This window comes from Neomonachus schauinslandi, chromosome 5 (genome assembly GCF_002201575.2).
Source record: "Neomonachus schauinslandi chromosome 5, ASM220157v2, whole genome shotgun sequence".
Taxonomy (NCBI): domain Eukaryota; kingdom Metazoa; phylum Chordata; class Mammalia; order Carnivora; family Phocidae; genus Neomonachus; species Neomonachus schauinslandi.
Window position 1 is genome coordinate 63591620 of NC_058407.1, and position 18475 is coordinate 63610094.

General features: G+C 41.0%; 1 protein-coding gene across 1 annotated transcript in view; it reads right to left on the reverse strand.

Annotated features, from left to right (window-relative positions):
* Positions 1-237: 237 nt before the first annotated feature.
* SPATS2 (spermatogenesis associated serine rich 2) overlaps positions 238-18475 on the reverse strand; it is a 67440-nt gene continuing 49202 nt past the window's right edge. Inside the window, exons 8-12 of the mRNA XM_021704793.1 lie at positions 12159-12217; positions 7161-7270; positions 3971-4073; positions 2553-2767; positions 238-1493 (exon numbers count right to left, since the gene is read on the reverse strand). Of these exons, the coding sequence (XP_021560468.1) occupies positions 1182-1493; positions 2553-2767; positions 3971-4073; positions 7161-7270; positions 12159-12217 (799 nt within the window). The 3' untranslated portion in view covers positions 238-1181. The remainder of the gene's footprint in view (positions 1494-2552; positions 2768-3970; positions 4074-7160; positions 7271-12158; positions 12218-18475) is intronic.

Genomic DNA, 18475 nt, shown 5'->3' on the forward strand with positions numbered 1-18475 from the left:
CTCAACTGGCAAGCTTCCTTTGGAAAGTCACCGTTCCCTATACACGAATCCTTTCCCACAAGGAACAGCTGCATTTGCTCATGCTGGCCTTTACATTTTCGTCTGGTGCCGAAGCTAGGCGGTGGACAAATGACTCAGGAATCAGCCACCCTCATTTAAGGCCCGAACAAGCTGCCCGAGTGACTTCTGCCCCACGAGGCCCAAAGAAACCCGGCTGATGAAATGAAGGCATTTGCTGTTGTGAGACAAAGGTGGGAACACTTACGCAGTTGTTTTTATTCATTCAACTATAAAGACAGCGGCAATTTTCTGATGGGTAACACCTTAGATCAACACTAATTATATTGCTATAAATGTGGTTGAGGATCAGAAGAGGATTCAGGAACAAGGGAGAACAATAACAACAAAAATCTTCAAACACTGAAACCAAGAAATACTTGTTTTTTTCCTTTAATTAAATGCTACTCTCCCACCGATTTCCCTAGACTGGTCTGCAGTCTAAGGCGATAGGAAAACAAGGCTTTGGGCATTCTGAAGAGACGGCGGGTGAAGCTACGGGGCCAAGCCGGAGACTGGAACCCTGATCTGAGGGTCAATCTCAGGTGCGTTCTGGGAGCGGAGGCAGATTCTCAAACGTTTTCTAGTGTTCCTTCCTTTTCACCAATTAAATGTCCCCTTCTCTGGCTAATTCAGTGCAGGACACAATCCCCTCACTGCCTTTCCTGGTCACACTGCCGTGTAGAGGGCACCTGACAGGAACGTGTGGCTTCTGCTTAGCCTGGAGACACAGCTGGACTAGCTCTGACCCACCTCCTCCTCCTGAGAGCCTGAACGGCAGGGAGGTGCCAAGGAAGGCCTCTTCCGGCAACTGAAAGGCCCTGTGCACCAGGAAGGGCACCGCTGACCCTTGGGAAACCTGGTATCAGTGGCCTGTGATTCCGGGTGGAAATGACCAATCAGAATCAATCCATATCATTGGGAAAGGTCAAGGGAAAAAACAGCTTCCCCTCCAAAAATGGTAAAGAGGAAACGAGGAGAGAAGAAACCAAAAATATTCAGAATGGCATAAAAAGTGATATGCGTAAACTTCTTTTTGTTATTACATCTAACTATAAGTTTCCTAATAAGTCCAGTTACCAAGTTGAATTGTGTGGGATAGAGGAGAGAGGCCAGCTGGAACCTCAAGAGTTCACAGCCCCAAGCTGAGAGGTCCTAGGTTTGCGCTGGGGGAGCCCCTTTTTGAATGAGGGCTTGGGTGGGCTGGTCTCCATGCTGGCTCCAGTTCCATTGGTCCCTGCAGAGTGGGCCTGGCCCCGTTCACTAATGTTTCCTGATGCCTGGGATGGAGCGCTCTGATACCTGGAACCAGATGAATACCATGAACTATTTCTGTAACGACCCATACTGTCATGTCGCCCTTGGTTCATGGGGTCATTGGACTTTTGGCCTTGTGGCCTGTAGCCTTGTGCTCCTCGTCTGTTCCCCGGCAATACCTGAGGATAAAAGAATACAGTGTTCAAAACACTCTGGCATTATGGCACCCTGTCTGTTCCAGTTCAGCTTCCAGGAGTATTCTGAAAGCCTAAATTGTGGTATTCCACACTTGGGACTCAGTTATCTCTCAAGACTCCCAGAATTGTGTCAGCCAATCCAACCTAGCCACTACCCCAGAATTAAGAAATCCTTCGCTACTTTTGCCCCACCTTTCACCCCTAGGCTGTCCACTGGAGAGGAGAGTTCACTTTTCTTTAGCTGGGCACAAGAAGAAAGCTAAGAAGGAAGAAAGAACATTCTTTGGGCTGTTCCAACCCTCAATTGGGCAAGCATCTTATCACATGGCTGAACTCTGTGGATCACAAGCCATTTGTAAAGATAATGAACATCTGGAATAATAAAAGAAACATCATTATAATCTGCTTTGCTATACACCACCAGCCATAGATTAAATCCTGCTGCTGTGATATTTAGGACATCTTTCACATTACAACCCAGAAGGCTTATTACGGCACAGGGTTTTATTTTTGTCCTCCGCTTCCAATGTAATCCTAGTTCTGCACAGCACTGCCTTGGATTGCTCTTGTGTATCTTCTTCAAATAGGAGAAGAAACTACGGATTATGCTTCAACTTCCTGGTGTTCGCCCCCCCCCCCCCAGCAGGTTCACGCTCTCTCCCTGAGATACTCCACACTGTGCTTCCAGGGAGCTGCTGCCGCCGACACACTCTGCAGAGCCTGCCACTCTGCTGTTCCTCCACCTCGAGATGGGGGCACGGCTCCCTGGGTGACTACTTACCAGGCAATACTACCTACAATAGCTAGGACTGCCGCCAACTTGAGAAAGTCAGCAGTCCTGGCAACAGGAAATCTAAGCTAGCTGGTGGTTCGGAGCAGACATACCAAATGCTTTCTCGAACTAACTGGGGCTGGAGGGATTCAAAATAGGTGTGGAATGGGCATCAAGAGAGGAAGGTAATGGACTGAGCTGTCAGCATTTAAACGGTGACAACCTGGTAACCTTTCTCTGTCACTGGCTTAGTGGGGCAGCTGGGTTACCTCCCGATGAGGCTGGAAGGGCCGGCCACTGGAGTTTGCTGTGGCTGCGGGAGTCTCTCCTGGTGCCGAGCTCTTCTTGTTAGCGCCTGTAAGGCTGGGGGCAGAGGCCCAGGTGGACGAGGAAGCAGCAGAGGCGTCACACGGGCTACTCAAGGACACAGATGTAATTGAGCTGTGTCGGGATCTGGTTGAATAGCTGTTCTTTGGATGGGACACTGAATGAAAACATGAGGAGTATGTTGTCATATGATGGGTAAGGTTTTCCCTATTTCTTCATTTCACAATAAGCAACTTAAGATAAAGAACTGTCTACCTGAGTAGTTGTAAAGGTAAGCTTATAAAATGGGTAACAGGAAGCAAAATCTCTCTTCTTCCCTCTTCTTCCACTCCTTCCAAATCCTCACTGCTTTGTTTTTTGTTCAAGTTTTTATTTAAATTCCAGTTAGTGAATTCCCATTGCTTTGTAAAGGAACGCTCAGAGACAGGAGAACAGTGTAAGAGCAGAGTAATCGTTCCCCCACCAACTAATGACTTCTCAGCATTTCCTACTAAACTCCTGGTTATGGCTCCAGCAGCTGACTAAGCCTAGGAACAATAGTATGGGCCATATGCTCAGTTTCCTATGCGGGAACATTCTGAAGTACTGACTTCACAAAGAAAGAAAAAGGTGAATAAAAAGCTAAATCCTTTTCTAAAAAAATTTGTATGATGTAAGATATAAATAATCAAGATTAGTTAAACATGAACAGAACTAGTCTTTATAACAAACATGTATCTTCCCAAGGTTCTTTCCGCAAAAATAATCCCAAATTCAAAGTACCAATGTAACTGAAAAATATATTTTCACTTCAAATTTTGTCAGAATTCAAGGACTTAAAACTACCTCTTACATTTTTTTTTCTTGGTTTTAAGCCTGGACTGATGCTGAGTTCACAATCACTGCTCTAGGTCCAACCTTTCACTTTTCTACTGACACAGAAAGAATAAAGGAGCTGAGCTCAATGTTTGACTGATGTGTCCCTATAAGCTCTCAAGTTAGGGGAGGGCTCCCCCTACCCTTACAGCCATTATTTAAGCACCTTTTCTGTGCCAGGCCAGACAGATATTGTTATCTCCACTTGGGAGAGGAGTGAAATGAAGCTCTAGAGGTTAATGTAAAGGCAACGATTCAAACTTGGTCTGACTCCAGAGCCCCTTAACATCGCAAATTTAGAGAGCTGGAAAACCCCCATCTTCTGAGCTCAAAGACTCTGCATCCGGTGACTTCTTAGGTATCTCAGAATTACTTTTCACAAAAACAAGCAAACCAAAACCCAAGAGGCACTAAAGACAAATCAGTGGAGAAGCCACAACTTCAGTCTGATGAGCAGGGTCTTCTCATCACCATCTCTAGTACCCAGAATCTCTCACCATCTTACCTTGTCCAAATGACTCAATGTCCTTCTTTAGGGTCTCTACGTCACAGGTGAACCGGGCTACTCGTCCCAGATCCTCATCATATTTACGCTCACTGACAAAGTGCTGGGGAAAGGACAAAGGAAAGCCTCCGGGTGAGACAAGCAGTAAGACAAGCAGAAACCGCAGCTTGCTATATAGAGATGAAACAGAATTATTTCCTGCTGCCTTTTTTTTACTGCTTCAAATTTTGCAAAATGGCCATCATATTACCTATGCTGGGTGACTGACGAAATCCAGTCATTTTCTTAAGGCCCAAAGAGAAATCTATTGGGGAGCTTTATGAAATGCTCCATGATGGCCAAAGCCCATTAGGTATAATCAAGAGAAATAAATTGTAGAGATAGAAGAAAAAGTTTATAGTAGAGGGCCATCTTTCCACTGTTGGCTACTCTCCACATTGTTCCATTTTATACAGAGACAGCAAAAATGCTCATAAGTTACAACAATGATACCATGTAAACAGATGGCTTGGTGTTCTTTAATAGGAACTTCCTTAGGAAACCCACTTCATCCCTTTATGAAGTAGGATTTGTTATAGTCCTCAAAATGGGGACAACTTCCTGAGATGGAAAATCATTCATGTGAAAAGCCAACCTTGCAAATGAGAAGGGTTTGTGCTGCAAGCAATTTAATCCTTTTGAGCAGACTGAGCTGAAAAGTAATCAACCCCTTGGGTCAAAACTAACTAGAGACTGTGGGACAAGAAACATGTCAGGAATAAAGTGCTTCTGGGGGTGTCTTTCAGTAAACAATCTCCAAGGTAGCCTGGGATCTTTTTTTTTTTTTCCCCAGATGAAAAGGAGGTGAAAAAGACAAGTTAAAGGCCTAGATATAATTTACAAGAACTAAACTCCTCAGAACAGCCCTCTGGCAGGTGGTCTAATTCAACTCTGGATTTTCAAGGGGTATAATCAAATGCATCAGATTCCTTGGGATGGATCTAGAAGCAGTAAATGGGAAAGGAGACATCAAAATTCCCTCTGAGCCTTGAAGTCCTAAAGCTTCAGAGTACACTGTGGCTTAGGAAATATGAACTTCTGTGACATAAAGCCTTCAGACATGTAATATCAGTCGGAGAGTAATTCTGAAACAAATTCTAGGGTTTGTTGAGCCAGAGACATAACAGGAATGACAGAAATAAAATGATCTGGAAATAAGACATTTAAATTGCACCGCACCCACTTCAGTACACTGAAAATGTGGAGAGAAACAGATCCTTAGTCAGCCTGCAGAAATATTTCTAGCAGCTTTTTAACCACGTGGGAAGGAGAACAGATGAAGCCTGTGAGAGCCAGAACTCTCATCTAATTCCAAAGGGGTTTCCGGCTTCTCCCGGATAGTTGAATGAGACTGACTGGCATCAATGTGAAGATGACTTTCTATAATTTTTAGTAATATAGTTCTAGTTAATCAGAAATGGTAATTTCATATTGGCATTGTTTTGCTATTTCACCCCAATAGAATTTAAGGGGGAAGGAATGAAAGACTGACTCAGAATGGTGACAAGGATACCTGGAAGGGCTTATTTGATCTTCCACCTGTTTTCACTTTACAAAGACTGTGAAACAGCCCCTGCAGCAAGTGCCCCTCTTAAAGATGGCAGAAAGTCTCGTGTGTTCCAGAAGAGCAGAGGTTAAGGGCTTAGGAGGAGGGTCGGCCAACTCCCCTTGTTCCCACAGCTCACAGATTATCATTTAGAAAGCCAATGTCTACCACTACCCACGAACACCTTAACCTCTTTCAGGTTTCCACCCTTAGTCTCAGAAACACTTGCTCTTTATATAAGAATTCAAAATGTATGAGTGTTGAACCTCGGTCATCGTTATAAACAGATTACAATATAATCAAACTGCTCATTTTTCTTATAAAATCAGAATCAGGGGCACCTGGGTGGCTCAGTTAGTTAAGCATCTGCCTTCGGCTCAGGTTATGATCCCAGGGTCCTGGGATCGAGCCCCGCATCGGGCTCCTTGCTCATCAGGAAGCCTGCTTCTCCCTCTCCCTCTGCCTGCCATTTCCCCTGCTTGTGCTCTCTCTCTCTAATAAATAAATAAAATCTTTAAAAAAAAATCAGAATCAACCAACCAACTATTTAAATATTTACTGATGGGGCGCCTGGGTGCCTCAGTTGGTTAAGTGACTGCCTTCGGCTCAGGTCACGATCTCAGGGTCCTGGGATCGAGCCCCGCATCAGGCTCCCTGCTCGGCGGGGAGCCTGCTTCTCCCTCTCCCACTCCCCCTGCTTATGTTCCCTCTCTCGCTGTCTCTCTCTTTGTCAAATAAATAAATAAAATCTTTAAAATATATATGTATTTACTGATTATCTACTATGTGCCAAGGCACTATGCTAGGTGGAGATGCGCCAGTTCCTGCCATTGTAAAGTTCACCATCTAGCTGAGAAGACAGATCAGTCAGATGAACACAAAATGATAACTATGCTAGGAAGGCACAAAATAGGGAATATGACAGGAAAGTCAGGAAGCATGAGTAGGTCCTGGTTATCTGTGTGCTGGGAGTGGGTGGGGGGTGTTTTGTACAGACTGAAAAGCATATGCAGTAGCCCTCTAGCAGGAGGGAACAGAATATGTTTGTGGAAAGGAGAAGCTAAGATGGCCAGAGTATAAAGAACAAGGGGGGACATGTGTGAAATGAGATGATGGCAGAGCCAGACCCTGCAGAGCCCTATAGGCCATGTTAAGGATTATAGTCTTTATCCTAAAAGCAATGGAAGGTTTGAAGCGAGGTGCAAGGAACAGAGGGCTGGGGAAGGTGGGGCAGTGGCAAAGTGGCTGGGTGGAATCAGTTAGGAGGCCATGACAGAAGGCCAAATGAGAGATAACAGTGGCTTGACCATGACGGTGGTGGTGGAGATGAGGAGAAAAGGTCAGAGCTGAGATTTGGTAGGAGGTCAAATGGACAGGGTCTGCTGATAGATTTAATGTGGGAAAGGAGAAATTTTCTAAGGTTTCCAGGTTGGACACCTGGGTAGATGACAGTACCGCTTCCAGAGAAAGGGAACATGGAAGAGGGCCAGATTTGAAAAGGGAAGATCTTGAGTTCAATATATGAGACATGGCCATGAATTATGGAGATCTGCTGCTTCAGTCCCCGAGGGTAAAAGAAAGGCAGAAAGGAGAAGAAAGTTTTACCTTGATATCAGCTCTGAGCTCAACCAATTGCTCCTCTGACATTCGAACAGCCACATCAGTCATTTTCTTTAGAAGTTCGGCTTTCTTTTGTCGGCTGAGCAAAATTTCCACTGTGGAGAAAAGGAGAGTATGACTCTTATGTTCTGCTAAGTAGGATAAAGAAGAATTGGAAATATGGGCCTTGCAGTATGTATTTGGACAGCCAAAGGCTTAGCTGCCCACCCATCCAGAAAATGAAAATACCAAAGGTCCAGTTTCCACCTTCTTGAGGGACTCTGAAGGCAGTTAAATGGTAAACACTTTTTATGAATCATAAAGACTCATATATCATTTGTCATTTCTCTTTCTCCTCTTCCCAGTCAAAAAAAATTCTTTTAATCAAGAAACCTATGAATTAAAACAGAAATATGTACACCCAGGGTAAAAAAATTCACCTAGAATAAATGGGTATAAGATGAAAAGTAAAAGTGTCCCTCCTACTTCTAACTTTGTAGTTGCCTCAATGGAAACCAATGTTAACAATTTCGTATGGATTCTTCCAGATGTATTCTAGGCACACACAGCAAATCTTTCTCCCTTTTCCCCCTCTTCATGGATGGGAATATATCATACACATGGTCCTTTCCTTTACCTTAGCTATTTTTACTTAACATATCTCAAAGTTCATTCGCTATTAATATGCTGGATATCCCTCACTGGTTAACAGCCACATTGTATTCTACTATGTGGCTACACTATCATTATTTACCAAGTCCCCTAATGGTGGATATTTAGATTGTTTACAGCCTTGTAAGAGGTATATTCTTTGGCATGCTCCTGGATATATAACTCAGATATGGCCATGGAGGACAAGAGACAATACAGGGGAAAAAATTCTCTCAGAGTAGAGAACCAGGGGCTATATAAAGGATGTGAGCAAAATAAATCCTCCAAGGAAGCAGAACTAGGAGCTGCCATATGAACAAAGGAACTTTCTCTATTAGAAGGGCAGGGACTCTGCTATTCCTGTCCAGTAAGATTGGATCACTGCTTTTCCAGGTGGGAATTTTTTACTATAGTTATCCTCTTCTTTCTCTATCTGTATGACATTGGAGGAGGGGGGAATTTTACTTGTCTTTTAACTTATGGGACCCCAGACCACAACATGCCACATTCAGACCTGTTGAAATATCTGAAATTACCCAGCAGTCCTGGACTTTCAACTGAATATTCTAACTAGATGAGTCTTTGGAGGTGTTGCCATTGAGAAGGAGGTGAGTGTGTTCCCATTTTTTAAAAAAAGAAGGATGTCGGGTAGTTGAGGGGTGGACTGTAGCAAAGACTATTAGCCACCGCATATCCATTCTCCTCTTCTTCCTACTGGAAGTCCAATGTTTTGGGTACCAATCTGCTTAGGTAAAAATCTACATTTCTTGGCTTTGCTACAGATAAGATAATTGTGTTATCACATGACTTGGTTATGTTATCACATGGTTTGGTCACTGAGATCTAAGCAGAACTCACGGGGCGGGGTTTACAGGACAACTCTTTAAAGAAGTCTTAGCCAGCAGGTAACATTTTGCCTCTCCTCGACTGGAGCCTTAGGAGGTATCTTTTGACCATAAGCATACTCTAAGGATGGCTGGGTACAAAGACAAAGAAGCCTGGGTCCCTCGTGTCATTTTAGAGATGTCTTGTCTTGCCAGCCCTGATCACTTACCTCCGGACCTTTCATTTCATGAGAGAAAAATAAACTAACATTTATTTAGGCCACTCTGTTGCATGCAGTCAAACTCAGTTCCTAACTGTTATACATAGAATCCTGTAACCTACTTAGAAATTAGCCAAATTTGTGTTAGAAAATAAATAGAATTTTCCAAGAGCTACATCAGGTATTCCAGAGAGCTGAATGTCTTTAGCAATTTTACTGAGCATGACTGCCACATGTATACCACCCATGGGGTACCCCTATCCACGGCAAGTTAATCAGTAAGAACTTTCCCAATAAGTGAGGAATGTGCCTACAAAAGTTTCTTGACACCAAGGCCCAACAGTTACAAATGATCTACTTGATCTGGCTCCCAAGATAAAACCTGTCTGCCAAATTCACTTGCTTCTCAGCTCCCACACTCTAGGATTCTAAGACAAAAGCTCAGATCTCAACATGGAGGAAATGTGTCAAGTCAAGATCTCCACACATATCAGAGGACCTAATTACATAACTTGGGACCAGTCACAGTTTTTCCAAAGGACTAGTTTCTTCGTTTACTAAATGAAAACAAAAATAGGAAAACCCAATTATCTCATAAGGTTAATGTGAAGATCATAGATGAATGAGTGAAAAAACTCTAAACTGTGAAGTACTGTGAACATATAAATTAATAAAACTATTATGTGTAAAAAAGAAAAAGAAGCACATTCTTGAAAGTATTGATAAATGAGTAATTACATTTAGTGACATTGAGAACGAGGATTTTTTTTTTAAAGATTTTATTTATTCACTTGAAAAAGTGCGAGAGAGAGCGAGACAGAGTGAGAGAGGTGAGGAGCAGAGGGAGAAGCAGGCTCCCTCCTCAGCAGGGAGCCCGATACGGGCCTTGATCCTGGGACTTTGGGATCACCACCTGAGCTGAAGCCAGCTGCTTAACCAACTGAGCCACCCAGGCACCCCGAGAACGAGGATTTTTAAAGGTGACGCGTAGGAGACTGGTGAGGGGACAGGAATCAGGTGTGCAGAGTCTTCTAGGGCACAGGAAGAAAAGGTTCCTGTTTGTCCTCATGGTCGTGGGGAGCTGGTGGGAGGGTTTCAAACAGGAGGGAGATGGTCCGGGAGGAATGTGTAGGGGAAAGAGTGGAGGCTTGAGGGCGGAACTTCCGGAGATGGAGGAGGGCTGGTCAGAGAAACAAGAAGACTAGGGAGAGTGGGCTTAGAAACCCTGAGGGAGCACGGTTATCAGTGCAGCCAGAAGGCTCTGGATGGCCTAGTGGAGCAGCCGCACTGCCCAGGCAGGATGAGCCCATCGAAGCAGGGCGGGCTGCAGGGGCAGGGGCTCCGTGGGCAGGAGCATAACTTGTGGAAGAGAACTGTGCTATCACTGCAGAGGCTGAAGATCCAAGAGTGTGTAAGGGGACACTTGGATTTAACTCCACCCCAGCCTGCTGTATACCAAAGCAGAAAATCGGAGTGACAAAGTTTATATAATTAATTTGATCAGTGTGGTTGTCCCAGCTGCCCCTAACCAAAGACTCTGTCGTACTAAGTGTCTGTGGAAGGGCACTGCAACAATAACTGTTTCTTGGGGCGCCTGGGTAGCTCAGTCAGTGAAGCGTCTGCCTTCGGCTCAGGTCATGATCTCAGGGTCCTGGGATGGAGCCCCGCATCAGGCTCCCTGCTTGGTGAGGAGCCTGCTTCTCCCTCTGCCTCTGCCTGCCACTCCCCCTGCTTGTGTTCTCTCTCTCTCTGTGTCAAACAAATAAAAATCTTAAAAAAAAAAGAGAACCAGGATTTTTAGCATGAGAGAAAGGAGATACAGATATACAATTGATGAAATTAAGTAAAACTCTGTAGCTCTTAATTTGATAAAAAAAGATTGGTCACGAATTGATAATTAGTTGAAATTGGATGAGGGCAGTTAATTATATTAGCCTATCTATTTGAAATGTTTGGAATTTTCTATAAAATTTCTGTTTTTTTAGTGTTTTTTTTTTTTAAGATTTTATTTATTTATTTGAGAGAGAGAGAATGAGAGACAGAGAGCAGGAGAGGGAGGAGGGTCAGAGGGAGAAGCAGACTCCCCGCTGAGAAGGGAGCCTGATGTGGGACTCAATCCCGGGACTCCAGGATCATGACCTGAGCCGAAGGCAGTCGCCTAACCAACTGAGCCACCCAGGCGCCCCAAAATTTCTGTTTTTAAAAAGCACCTTCTCAAAAGTAAGGACTATGTCTTCTCACTAGTTTTATTTTATCTGAAACTTCAAAATAGAACACATAGGTACATGAACGGATTGAAATTGTCACATTTAGACATTTCAGGATATACCACTCGATTTAAATGAAATCTCACCTCTGAAAAACAGTGGAGAGTACCTGTTCAACATTTCAGGTCAAAACTGAACTCAGCTCTGTGTCTCCTCTGGCCCATGACCATAAACACAAATGGTTTAATTGTGAGTCATCATCTCAACCCATTTCCATTCTTACCAGTTTGAGAGCAGGTTAAAAGAAACAACCCTCCTAATTACAAACCTAGCATTCAACACATGAAGGTAAAACCCACTGTTGAAAAGCCCCCAATCAATGCCACTGTAGAAGCTGCAACTGACAGGTCTTTCTTTCCATACAGCTGTGTATCTTTTACCTAACCTTTAACAGAAAGGACAAAAGACGTATCTGGTTCTTTGCTACAAAAACCCCACAAATTACCCAAGTTAGACTCTATTCTTCCCGAACCTTTTAGGAGACTTTCAAGGAACCCTAGTCATGATATCCTAAAACCTAATTTCATTGAATTCCCTACCTAATGATCACAGACACTGAGTGAAGACTGTTCTAAAACAGAAAACAATGAAAGTTCGGATATAGGTAATGACAGGAATGCTTACACTAACATGTAGGTAACCTGGTCAAGTCTCCTCTGATTATGCCAAACATTTTTTGCCAAGTAGAAAAAAACCCGATGGAATTGTTCAATCACTGGAAGCTAAAAACAAAATAAAACAAAACCCAGGCACCTGCAAGGATACTTTATTTTCTTAAGTTGATGCTGTGGTGGTAGAAACCATGAAGTACTCCCTTAGATACTGAATTTTACATTCAAAATATTAAAATTAAAAAATAACAGGTTCTTGTAAAGTTGTTTCACCTGAAAGGATTCATATGCCAGGGCAGTACAACTGCTCAAGATTGTTTAAATAAATATATAAACTCTTCTAGTGGCACTTATATTGAGCTTTTGTTATGACGGTCAAAAGGCAGATACGTACTAACTGGTAATAGCTTTAACTACAGATCAATCTTACTTGCTTCAGCTTTCACTTTGTCCATTTCAGCAAGCAATGCCACTTCTCGATCCATTAAACTAGGAAAAGATGACAAAGGGAAAAAGGTTTGTCAGAAACTCAAACAGAAATAGCACATTGTTAACAGTAGAGAGAGACTTATGAGTTTGTTCACTAAAAGCATACTACAAAGTAAACCCTGTGTGGACCACATAAAAATTCTGTCTCGCCCTAAGCAAAGAATATTTTAAGGATTCCAATAAATAGACCTAATTTCCTTTTATCTCTATGTATTACAGTAAACCAGTAGCTGAAGACCGAGAATTGAGAACCAGTAGGTGGCAGTAGCAAGCTACAGAACAATTCTCACTAAATTTGTGTTAAAGCAAAAGTCCTTATGGAAGTTACATATTTCCACATTCGTGCTCACATATTTTTTATTTTGGCCTATAAAATTGGACAGCTTTGCTTCTAATATATTTTACAAGGCAATACCCCTTCTAGGGCATGGTAAATTTATTCACGGTAAGAATCTGTATATTCTCAACATTTTACCACAGTTGTGCCAAGTCACTGGCACTTGAGTCTATTTTTTTAAAGTTTTTCTTAAATTCCAGTGAGTTAGCATACAATGTAATATTAGTTGCAGGTGTACAATATAGTGATTCAACACTTCCGTACATCACCCGGTGCTCATTATGAGTGCCCTCCTTCATCCCCATCACCCATTTAGCCACCCCCTCTCCTCCCCATCTCCCCTCTGGTAACCATTAGTTTGTTCTCTATAGTTAAGAGTCTGTTTCTGAGTGTGCCTCTCTCTCCCTCTATTTTTTCCCTTTGCTCATTTGTTTTGTTTCTGGTGCTTTAGTCTTTAGAAGACAAAGTAATTAAAAGATATATATACATTGTGCTGGTTTCAGGTAAACATTTAACAGTAATCCAGAAAAGAGGAAATCAAAGGTTTCTGGTAGGTTTTTTACAGAAAAAGAATATTAAATGGGTAATTAGAATTTTCTCCACTGCAAATGTAAATGGTTTGTAGGCACATAAAACTTTCTATGTCTTTATAAAAGAGCCCACCACCTTCAACATATAGAGAGGCAATAGTCTGCCCTAGTCTTCAACCAAGTAATTTTCCTTACCATATAGGTTTTATCAGTGGTGAAAAAAAATCTAAAATTTTAATACCTACATAGACTTGAAATGTTCCAACTCTCTTCAAATTTGCTATTCATTCTGATTTCTCCTTTTGAATAGGAATATATCTATAGGGTTAACAAAAGTTGTACTCTTGTTTCTGATTGTAAAACTAATCACACACATACATAAACATACATATATAAACATATACATATATATGAATACTGATTCAACTTAGTTCAATATGTAGTGATGTTAGCACAAAGTAGTTAATACAGAGACTACAGTGTGAGGCATACAAAAAAAGGATAAGGCGGGGTCATTCCCTCAAGGAGCAAAATCCTTTATAGTGAAGTGCCAGGAACATAGGTTTGATCATCATTACGCATGATGTTAATAAACAGACTTGTAATGAAACAGGTTTGGTGGGCATATTAATCCAAAAGCACCAGCCTGGAGAGAAGATGCAACTATTGTAGGGTAGCAATACTCTGCTAAGAAAGCACTTCCCACACCTTGGCAATATTTTGCTCCAAGAACTCTAGCAGCATTTGGAATACCTAAAAGCAAAACAAAAGCACAACTGAGACAGGAGTTGCCAGGCCTAGATTTTGACACCACTTCTTTTCTGTTGCTGAATCACCTTAAGATGCAGACGCTGTGTCCACCAGATGACAAATATGTCTCTGGCAAAGCTTGTAAAATATTTATTAAAAGATTTCAGCAAACAAGTAAGCTTTCTGCAGCTTACAATCTTTATTATGAAAAAGTAGAATGTCATGTGACACATTTAGCAAGAAAAAAGTTCTGCACCGTCACAATCAGACTTTTCTGTGGCAGTAGGAGCTAGGAAGTACATCAGTGTTGGCTTTTTTTCCCCCTGCAGGAATGACTAGTATCCATTTAAATAAATTCTGTTTTTCAACTGACTCACTGGTGATCATAAGAAATTCAGAGGCAGTTGCATGAACAACCATCCGACCACGCCATTAAAAAAAGTTTAACTTTTTCATGCCAAAACCCCCCACTGAAAAGGAGTAAGCGTTTCTATTCCTTGTTTGTTGTTTGTAATGTCTTGCCATCTATTGATAACATTTATTGAGAGGTCCTGTGATGTCAGCCAAGAATTAAACAGAGAAATCTACTCATTAACTCAGGCTGTTGGGATACTTTCTCAGAAAAAAGACTGATGAAAATTCCAATTTTCCTTAAAATTTTCACAAGTCTTTAAAATATAAAAATGAATCAATGTTAAAATATAAATGCCTGACAGTTAGCTTTTCTGATTGAATGTAAGCGCCTGACATTAAAGCTTTTGATTGCCAAGACCTCCATTTCAAAGACATCTCAAATAAACAGACCGCCAGTATACAACACAGCCAGGCTGCCCCACACATGAAGCTCCTCTTTTAGAAAGCCCTGGGTGACCCACATAACTTGAGTGGCCCTACTTTTCCCTTCCCACTCTTTAAATCTTGCTCTTATATTTTAAATTCACCAATAAAGAGTGAACCCACAAAAACTTAGGCAACCCACTGTCAACCCCAATCTGTGCTCTGTTTTAGCACACCTCGCCATGTGGCCCTGGGCATGCCATGCACCCTCTAGGACATGTAAGTAATAAACCTTGTGTTTTTTTTTCAAAGTTCCCTGATGGCTGTTGCTGAGGTGTGTCTTGCAATCGTAAGAACCACCAGGGCTGATCCAGTCACAATACTAGCTCAAATACGGGCTCATCACAAGTAATGCGGGACCCAGGTGAGTGCCCCCCCCAGGCATTCCTAGCTGACAGCATCACCACAGATAGGCTGAGACTGACACAAAACAATATAATAACAACTTTATTAAAAGAACATCACATAATGTATTGCAATTGTGTAGAATGACCATGTTTTTAGGTCATCCAGGCTAAAGGCACTTAGAGGTGACATGTCATGATGTCTGCAACTTCCAAATGGTTCCACAAAAACACAACACACACACACACACATAGTACTATCCTTTCATCTTTTTTGTATCTTTGAAAGTTTTCATAATAAAAAGTTGGGGAGGGGGTGCCTGGGTGGCTCAGTTGGTTAAGCGTCTGCCTTCGACTCAGATCATGATCCCAGGGTCCTGGTTGGCTCCCTGCTCAGTAGGGAGCCTGCTTCTCCCTCTCACTCTGTGGCTCCCCCTGCTTGTGCTTTCTCACAAGCTCTTTCTCTCTCTGTCTCTGTCAAATAAATAAATAAAATCTTAAAAAAAAAAAAGTTGGGGAAATATGTACATCACCAAATAAAAAGAGAAGGTGGGAAGAGTTCAAAAGTGGGAAAATATGTTAAGCATAAAGATAAATAGCAGAGGCTTTTTTTTTTTTTAAAGAATTAAAAACTATAGTTTATTGTAATACAGCTTTCTAACAATGTGGAAACTTAAGCTCAAGTTTTTCATCTGTTCCTAAGCTAAACGGTAGTCCCTGAATAGATCTGTGGCCAAGAGATTCAAAAGTACCTGTGGTTTGAGGTAACAGTTTAGAGGCCATAACTGCAAGCAATGAGTCCTCTCAGAGAGTGAGGAAAGGCTCACTCAGAAGGTCAGATTCTGTTACCTTGCTCCTGCCAATACATGAGGGCACTAAGTTTGCAACTGTTCTCTCAAGGTTCTCCTAAATGGAAACACACCACAATAAACATCTGATACACTGGATTCTGAAACTGCTACTGAAATTCAGCTAAATACGGCTGGAACTTTATTTAGAAAGACAGTAGGTCTTATTAAGCCCGAGCCTCCTAACAGTGTAGAGAACTTCCATATCTTTTCTTCAATCATGAAAAATGGTTTTAGATGATTTGTCACTGTCACTAAGGGAAAAGATTGATAAATGTCTGAAGTTCTGTATCTCCTTCCCTCCTTACCAAGACTTTTTACTATCTTCCCATTTGCTCAATTTATTCTAAAGCTTTTATGTAATTTATTTAGTTGCTCAGAATAGTTTTTCCTGTAGTATTACCATTCATATCTCTCAGATATATTGTATGTCCATCATTTGAAGCAAACCCTTTGATTAATATATTTAACATGTAGATTACTGATTCTAGCTATTGCCTTTGGTATTCCTTGGTACCAAAAAATTGTTAACTATCATTTGCTTATAGTTGTTAAATTAGAAAACAATGTTATAATGGAAACACATCTCTGGCAATTCCACAGCTAATTATTTTAAGGGACAATACTCTAAACCACTCAATAATGTTAGAAAACATTTGTACTTGATTATATTTGCTGAAAACCTGAAACTTGTTTATTCTAACTCCACTAGCCAATCAAAGCAGAAGTCAAAGCAAACACCTTTATTTCTCCGAAGACACTTCCCTCTTCTCATAAAAACAATTGAGAGAACTGTCAGTAGTTTTTATTAGCAGAAAATTAATTGTTTCATAGGTTTTGTAGAACCCCATACTCCCAAGCACTGGCCTTGGTGGAGTATGGTACACACATGTAGGCTCAAAACAAAAACAAAAAATCCCAGCTAAGTAGCCAGGTCATCATACTGAGTTGAACAAAAGAGGTAAAATTAACTGAAAGAACTACCTTACTAAATCAAATTTGGATCTTGTGAAAGTTTTGGTGGGTTCCTCTTTGTCTGGAGTCCTTTACAAAGCATGTAGACATGCGATTTCATATTTCAACAGTCTGAAGTAGTTTTAAGAAGTTAGGATGTGAATATAAGCTGTTCGTTTGGAACAGGACCTCAATGGATAACTTTTCTTTCTCCTCTTTTCCAGTGGTAAAAAGTGTCTCAATTCTAAAGTAATACTACAGACCATATAACTCAATGATATTTTACAATATATTTAGGAAAAAAAGAACCAGTAGCAAACCAGATTACCAAGGAGTTTATTGTTCAAGTTTCTGGCTGGTAAGGAAAAATGGTTAGAGTGTTAAGCCATCTAGCCAGTAACTGACTAAATCCTCATGTGAAACAGTATGGTTGTATGTTTTTTTTTAAATCCTCTCTCTCAAATTATTATAGCAATGTCTAAAGGGAGACACGTATAGCCTAGGAAGGCAAAGACTGAAAAATAAAGGCAAACAGAGATACCTGGGAAGACACAGAAAAAGGAAGCAGGGTATAGTAGAAAAGTGTCATTTAATACCAAGTATGACTTTGGGCTGATTATTTTTTTCTGTGCCCATCTTCTCTCATCTACAAAGTGAGCATAATACTATAAGTGATATTGTTATACAGATTAGAGATATGTGCATAAAAGCTTCTGACATACAATAACAGCTCAATAAATGGGAGCAGCAACTATTAGTCTAATTTCTGTACTCATCTTGATTCCTCAGTTTCAGCAGAATATCTACTCAGTAAAATGCTTTCATATTAACTTTGGTAAATCACTATACTTTCCAGATCCATTGTCTAGAAATTCTTAAATGAACAGGCACACACACTAGCACAGTGTAGTCAGTTACAGAGAGGTGAATCAAAGATAACTTTAAGTGAAAAGAATATGTTACAAAATTATGCTCACTATGATTACAATTATTTTAAGATTATGTATGCATGTAGATGGGCAACACAAGGGAACACAGAAAATAAATTAATTATGTGTTAAGTTAGTAGAGTTACAGGACTTTTACTTCTATTTTTAAAAACTGTTATAATGATGGGATATACAGTAAACATAAAAAGGAATCGTGGAACCTTAAAAAAAAAAAAAGAAACACAAAATTCAGATTCTTTCATCAAATGCTCTCGTTTTACCTTGGTCTCTGACTTCATCCCTTATTACTTTCAACTACCGCCCTCTTAGCGGTAGCTACACGATATATAGAGTCCCTACATGTCCCTTCTGTGCCTCTGCTTAGATCAGGCCTCCTAAATGCAGTGTTCTAGTCCCATCCTTTCTGCCCGTGTAAATCCTATCTGTGTTTCAAGGCTTAATAATGATTCATTTCCTTTTAGAAATCTTTTCTAATTGACCCCACTCCATAGTTACCTTTCCCTTAATCTTCATACCTTCCCCACAACTAGGATCCAACCTGAAGGATATGTGAATCATAAGTCATTTTAAGTTGTGACTTAAGAAGAGTGATTTAGGGCTTCTGAATTACAAAGTAATATTTGGATGGACTATTCCTTCTTATAGATTTATTTTATCGAACTAAAAAAATACTTATAAAGGCTTTTATAGGCTCAGTCAAAATCTTGG